This window comes from Euwallacea fornicatus, chromosome 1, assembly GCF_040115645.1.
Source record: "Euwallacea fornicatus isolate EFF26 chromosome 1, ASM4011564v1, whole genome shotgun sequence".
Taxonomy (NCBI): domain Eukaryota; kingdom Metazoa; phylum Arthropoda; class Insecta; order Coleoptera; family Curculionidae; genus Euwallacea; species Euwallacea fornicatus.
In genome coordinates, this window is record NC_089541.1 from 2860567 (window position 1) to 2867578 (window position 7012).

Below are 7012 nucleotides of genomic sequence, written 5' to 3' on the forward strand. Positions count from 1 at the left end.
ATGGTATGATATGATTCAGAGTTATATACATATGTAATTGGTCCTTATATTTTGGAAAATCGCCTCATGGGTGAACTACTCGAATTTCATTCAAAATGAATTATAGGGTCTTCTCAACGATATTCCTTTAAACGGCGGAATTGAAATGTATTATCAACACGATGGTGTTCCTGCACATCCCGCTCGACAGGTAAAGAACATTTAGATGAAAGGGTCCTAGGGCGTTGAAATGGTCACGATGGTCTTATTAATTGGCCTTCAAGGTCTCCAGACCTTACACCATTAGACTGTTGGTGGGGTTTGGTTTGAAAATGAGGCGTACCGAGTAAAAGTGGACACTCGAGAAGCACTAAACCAACATTTAAGAAACGCTGCAGCTGATATAGAAAGAATTGATCCGATAAGGAGCGCTACGAATGTTCCTCGTAGAGGAAGTAGAAAATGTTCAGAATTCGATAGCGGCATTTTCGAACATTTCTTAATATAACACTATGTTAACCAAAATGTCAATTTATGAAATTTATGAATTTTTCAAATTTTTTGTTTTAATTTTATTTACGCTACAATTTGTAAACAAATAAAAATCGAACTATATTTGAGTTTTTTTACATTTATTTTTCATGTACAATACGTTCCAGAAGTTTGTCACGATTCCCCCGACTCACCCTGTATAAACAAAGATCCGATGTTGATTCGTTTTCAAGATATAGGGTGTCAAACTTTTTTTAAATTGTTTTTTCGCAAAAATCTTAATAATTCTTCCACTGATTTTGTTGAAATTTGGCATTTTCTTATTATTAAATGTTTTTTTTATATGTAAACATTTAAAAAAAAGTTTGACGCTCTGCATTTTGAAAACGAAGCATTACCGGATCTATGTTTATAAAAATTTTCGTCTTCGAATCGCTCAAAGAATCATCCCTTGAAGTTTGGCCACGTGCTTAATTAACACCGTATAATTCAACTCTGTTTAGCCCTGTTAAATTTATTAAAGTTTTCATGAAAAGTATGTAATCCTGACTTCTACTAAATCCCCATCGACGTGCCCTTTTATTTTCGCCTCCAGTTTGCCCATTTTCGTCGCAAAGCAATTACAAGAGATTCCACCATATTTTTCACTAGAGTTCTTACATTTAAATCCACTTAGTATTTCCAAACGTTCTTTCTTCCAATTTGTCTTTTTGTCTCTGCAAAAAGGATACAAAACAAGTGAATTGTGGAGCCATGTCATTCGCCCTTAACTGTCCGCACGAGACCCTTTAACGTTCCAACAAAGAAAAAATAAGGGTAAACATGGAAAAGCCATATATCTAAAATTCGCGTTCTAAGGGATTTACTCCTGTTGACCTGAAAAACAACAAGGGGTCGCAACTCGAGGGTTGATATTGCTGCAATATAACAAATTTGTGATGAGAAGTTACGGTTTCAGGCTATTGAAAAGGAACCAAATCGTGCAGATTGAAGACTTTGGATTCGTCCACCTCACTTCACTGAGGATTCTGTAAGTACTGAAACAGAATTACACACAATTTACTTCGAACTTTGCGTCTTTGGAATTGCGACAGTAAATCATGTTTGTTCCAGCGAACTTGACGACAACTTTCTTACTCAGATTCCTGTGGCCATTACCAAACTTCCGGATTTGCAGGAACTGTAAGTCTCTAAATTATCTCTCTAGCATGTTTTGTTACTGGTAAATTTCAGTAGTAAAAACTTTGAGACCGAGATAATTTTTAATCAGGAAAGCATTTCGTAGGTCCATCTCAGGAAATAGGATTAAGTTCATAGCAGGAGGGGTGCTGCAACTGACCCCAGCCCTTGCCCTTTTAGAACTGAAAGGAAACCCTTTAGTTGCAGTTGATGCCCACGCGTTTTCCCACCTACCTCGCCTCCGAAAGCTGCAAGTATTATATTCCATTTATTTGTCTTTGTTTTAATTTTATTTCACTTTTCCTCTTCATTTTTATGAGATACCTACAATGTTCTGTATATTTCAATTTTCAGTATTCTCTCCGATGCCAAAGAACTGTCGACATTCCCTAATTTAAACGGAACCAGCTCCCTTGAAGTTTTAAGGCTGGATCGGGCTGGATTGAGCCACGTTCCTTCATCCATATGTAGTTTTTGCCCCAAACTGAAAAGTTTGTAAGTTTCCGGTTTTAATTCCAATAAAACTCCGTAACTGTTTTTCCTCTTGCAGGGATGTTAAATCGAATAAATTGGAAGAAGTTCCCGACCTTAATAACTGTCGGGAAATAAGGGTATTGTGAGTTCTTTCTCTAAACTAAGGAGTCACTTTAGCTAAAAATGTAATTATTTCTAGAGATTTAGCAAGTAATTCAATTAGGTCAATTGAAGGGAGGCCATTTCGTGGAATGTACCAAATGCACGATTTACTGTTGGCCCACAATCGGATTCAGTATATTCCTGTGGATGCGTTTTATAATTTATCGAAACTGCAGGTCTTGTAAGTAAAAAGAAATTATGCATAATGTAAGAAAAACTCCATATTATTTGTTTCAGGGATATGGAACATAATCAAATATCCTTTATACATCCTGAGGCATTTTTGGCTATATCAAAAGTCGAGGATTTGTGAGTATTACATACGTTTTCAAAACCAAAAAAAAACTCAATAACTTGCTGTAGAGTCCTCGACATAAATGAATTTTTACAGGAATTTGGGCAACAACGTGTTTCCACAACTACCCACTGCAGGGCTAGAAAGGCTGCTCCACCTGAAAACTTTCAACAATCCAAATTTAAGAGAATTTCCTCCTCCAGAGGAGTTTCCAAGGATCCAGACTTTGATTTTATCATATGCTTACCACTGCTGTGCATTCTTACCCTTGGTACCCGCGAACCCACCCCCCATTGCCAAGGATATAATTGTGTTTCCAGATATTGAAGATATCGATTTGAATATCTGGAATAGTTCTTCCGTAGATATTTGGCCTTCCCAACGTAAAGAATTATTTGCCTATGACGAATTTTTCCAGAGATTAAAATTATTATATTTCCAGAGAACATAACCAAAAGCTTTGGAAGACAGTTCGAGGCAATATGGGAAAATATTAGGTCTGATTTTACTTATCCAGGAAATTTTCCTTCATACATGGAAGAATATATATCCGAAGAGGATGTTCCAGTGAGATTTCCTGGAGACTCCCTAGTAACAGATGCTCCAGGAAAAATCCAGTGCCTTCCACTTCCAGGCCCATTCCTGCCATGTCAGGATTTGTTCGATTGGTGGACCTTGAGATGTGGGGTGTGGATAGTCTTCCTTTGCTCCCTGCTTGGAAATGGAACTGTAGTGTTTGTTCTCATTTTTTCCAGAAGTAAAATGGATGTTCCAAAATTTTTAGTGTGCAACTTGGCAGCTGCCGATTTCTTTATGGGAATTTACCTAGGTAAAATCGTGTTTTTGGTAAACTCAATAAACACCATGATCGATGACTATCGCGTCACCACTAGAATTCAGATTAACTAGGTTGCTGTTTTATAAATGTTGTCGTATCCATACGGAAGTTAACGCCTAAATAAATGTCAGGACCTTAGTTTGTTGGCCCTTAATCTGACGCTCGCTATTTATCAAGTTATATTTCATAGTTAACTTTTGTCACGTGATCGTTATCTTTGATGGGGTTAGTTAATACGAGTTAATTTGTTAAATCCCTGGATCTAATTCCAGGATTCTTGGCTGTCGTTGATGCTTCCACCCTAGGCGAATTCCGCATGTATGCCATCCCCTGGCAAATGTCTCCTGGATGTCAATTAGCTGGATTTCTCGGAGTTCTCAGCTCCGAGCTGTCTGTCTACACGCTGGCAGTGATTACCCTGGAAAGGAACTACGCCATAACTCATGCTATGCACCTCAATAAACGTTTATCTTTAAGACACGCTGGTTATATCATGATATGTGGATGGAGTTTCGCGATAGTAATGGCCGTTCTCCCGCTTTTTAACATCTCGGATTACCGAAAGTTCGCGGTGTGTTTGCCCTTCGAGATAAAGGACGTGGGGAGCTTAACTTACGTAGTGTTTCTCATGTTTATTAATGGGGTGGCATTTTTAATCCTTATGGGTTGCTATCTCAAAATGTACTGTGCCATTCGAGGATCTCAAGCCTGGAACTCGAACGACTCTCGTATAGCCAAGAGGATGGCCCTTTTAGTTTTTACGGACTTCTTGTGTTGGTCACCCATCGCGTTTTTTTCCTTGACCGCAGCATTCGGACTGCAACTTATTACTTTAGAGCAAGCCAAAGTTTTCACAGTGTTCGTTTTGCCTTTAAATTCGTGCTGCAATCCGTTTTTGTACGCAATTTTGACTAAGCAGTTCAAGAAGGATTGTGTGATGATATGTAAGGCCATTGAAGAGAGTCGGGTCACTAGAGGGATTGGAAGATGTCGGCATAGTTCCAATTTCAGTAATAGACAGACCCCTGCTAATACCAATAGTTTAGCTGATAGGTAAGTTTTATAACTTACACCCGGTTCTGAAATCCTCATATTTGTTCTACAGGGCGTTCCAGGGAAGAGGTCCACCTTGAATTTGTTTTCTGTAGTGTATTAAAAAAAAGCTAAAACACGTAAAGTTTGATAGGGAGGGGGGCATCATTTTAAGAAAAAGTTATTTTCAAAATATTATCCCTCTACCCCTAAAAACCACCCCTTTGAAATTCTGAAAATGGAAGAGGAGTTGTTTTATACCTAGTTTGAAAGAACATTTTATTTTGTACATTGCCAAGCTTTTATTTTTATTTTTTTTATGTTCAAAATGTAAAGAACGAAAAGCCCTTTAAAATGATGCAACACTTAACCCCTTTATCTTTTAAGACATTTGAAAAGATGGCTCTGAAGGGCAGGGAGTTGAAAGAGATGAAGTGAATTCTCCGGAAAAATTGTTCGATAATAAAACTAACATTTTTCAGCGATTTTTAAAAAATTTACCCGTTTCGATAATAAGAGGGGTAGGAAGCTTTCAAACTGACATCCTGACACAAAACTGGATTTTGAAAAATTCTAACTTTAACAAAATTTTGTGATATTGCTGGCCCACGTTTCCTGACTGTTCTGCGAATTTTTTTCTCAAAATTAACAGTGGCACACAACACCCAGGTCCAAAATTAATAAACTCCAGAATAGGGAGAATATTTTTTTCAAGGCGAGGAAATTTCCCACTTTTTAAGCTTCGCTTTTCGATAACTCGGAATTCCAAAGAGTAACTGAATTTCAAAATTATTTCATGTAATTTCACCAACTGTTTCAAACAAAAATAACATTTCCAGATCATCGAGAGAGAACCAACACCACCAAGTTCCTCAATGCACCTGCAACACTAAACTCCTGGGTGATAAAGGGCAACCTCGAGTTCCACAGAGATTAGAAAGGCAACCTACCTCCAGAGAATGGTTGTTAAGTAAGGCGAGATGGTTGTTTTGCGTACGGCGACCTCCTAGACATCGACGACCTCCCAACACCACTTACACCTACCAAATTGCAGAGATCCAACAGAAGCAGCACAAAAGGGCTTCTTCTATGTCTTCCAGTGAGAATTTTAGTTCTTCAAGGTCAGAACTCCGAGCTTGTCGATAATTATATTTAATAAATAAATGATTATAGGTCTGATTCCTGGAGAAATAATCCTCATAATTGCGGGATTCCCCTGAGAATGTTAGATCCGAAAAGACGAGCTGCATCATGGGTGGTAACAAGGAAAACATCACAAGATTCCAATTTGTCAAGTTCAAGAAATGATTCCTCTGGATCTGCCACCACCGCAAGCACTAGCACTTGGAGAATGTCACGATCCAGCGGTTCCAGTGAACCTTCCAGGATCATCAGAGTCAAACCCAGATTAACCAGGCAATATGCCTTTCACGATGATCTGGATCCTCCGGGATCTCCTGGACGTTTAACGGTACGTAACATTTCTTCTGTAACTATATTAAAACAAATGAATTTTTCCTTTTATAGGTCCGCTTTCTTACAACCATTCCATCAGCTGCAGAGACCAGTATGTTAGAAGAAGAAGCTCAATCAAGCTCAGCAGTAAGTCCTGCCAAAGAAAATGATGATTCTCCAGAACCTTTCTATGCAATCTTGCATAGTCCCGTAGCCCCTTCAACCCCCACCCGTAGACAGTCCATTATAACCCTCCATCCAACCTCAGAGATGTTGAACAATAATAATGCTTCTGATGGTAATAAGGAGATTGCCACTACCTCCATTAGCATTGCCAACGAAACGTTGGTCGCAGAGCGTGATAATGAAGTTATTACAAGTAGTATTACAGAAGTAAATTTAGTTCAGGTTAATGGTACGTGTAATGGTGGGGTGAGTAATGGTGTAAGTAGTAGTGAAATTCTTGTTGCTAGTCATCAGTCAGTTGTGCAAGCTTCTGAGGCTGGTTCCTCTAGCTGACAGTAGGAGTATTTAATGTAATGAAATCTTTTATTTCTGGAGTACATCGCTCCAGTAACACTGCCTTTACCCATAGGCATAGCTGCAGCTGGTCCATAAACATTGAACCACAAAGGCTCTTACTTAAATATCCTAATAAATATTTAAAATTTAAGCTATTAGATAAAGAGGTGCTGAAGACACTTTAATGATTTTTCAATAATCAGTGATAATGAATGTCCTTCCCTCAGAGAGATTGTACGAGGGTTCGAATAATTTATATGGGTCAGAAATTATCAGAAATTTTAATAAATTAGGATAATAATACTCAAGTAATACTGTGAATGGTGATATTAATTTATTTCATTAGTTTTAGACTATAATTTATTGAACTATTTATTACTTTTTATAATGAGCAAGTAGATGTATTAAATGATTATTAAATAAACTAGCTGAATTGAATAGATTTGCTATAGGAAAGATATATTTATACACGAGGGGCGGGAGCTCAATATTTTGCGGTATTGTTATAGTTAATGAAGGTGATAACTGGTTGATAACCTTATAAACTTTGATAGAAGTAGGAAATGATTAGTAGTTGGAAATAA

At 37.7% G+C, this 7012-nt stretch overlaps 1 protein-coding gene across 1 annotated transcript in view; it reads left to right on the forward strand.

The window, feature by feature from the left end:
* rk (rickets) overlaps positions 1-7001 on the forward strand; it is a 71641-nt gene extending 64640 nt beyond the window's left edge. Inside the window, exons 8-20 of the mRNA XM_066286522.1 lie at positions 1430-1501; positions 1585-1653; positions 1757-1900; positions 2005-2145; positions 2201-2266; positions 2324-2467; positions 2524-2595; positions 2678-2964; positions 3024-3410; positions 3692-4472; positions 5291-5572; positions 5625-5922; positions 5979-7001. Coding sequence (XP_066142619.1) covers positions 1430-1501; positions 1585-1653; positions 1757-1900; positions 2005-2145; positions 2201-2266; positions 2324-2467; positions 2524-2595; positions 2678-2964; positions 3024-3410; positions 3692-4472; positions 5291-5572; positions 5625-5922; positions 5979-6425 — 3190 coding nt within the window. The 3' untranslated portion in view covers positions 6426-7001. The remainder of the gene's footprint in view (positions 1-1429; positions 1502-1584; positions 1654-1756; positions 1901-2004; positions 2146-2200; positions 2267-2323; positions 2468-2523; positions 2596-2677; positions 2965-3023; positions 3411-3691; positions 4473-5290; positions 5573-5624; positions 5923-5978) is intronic.
* The last annotated feature ends 11 nt before the right edge of the window (positions 7002-7012 follow it).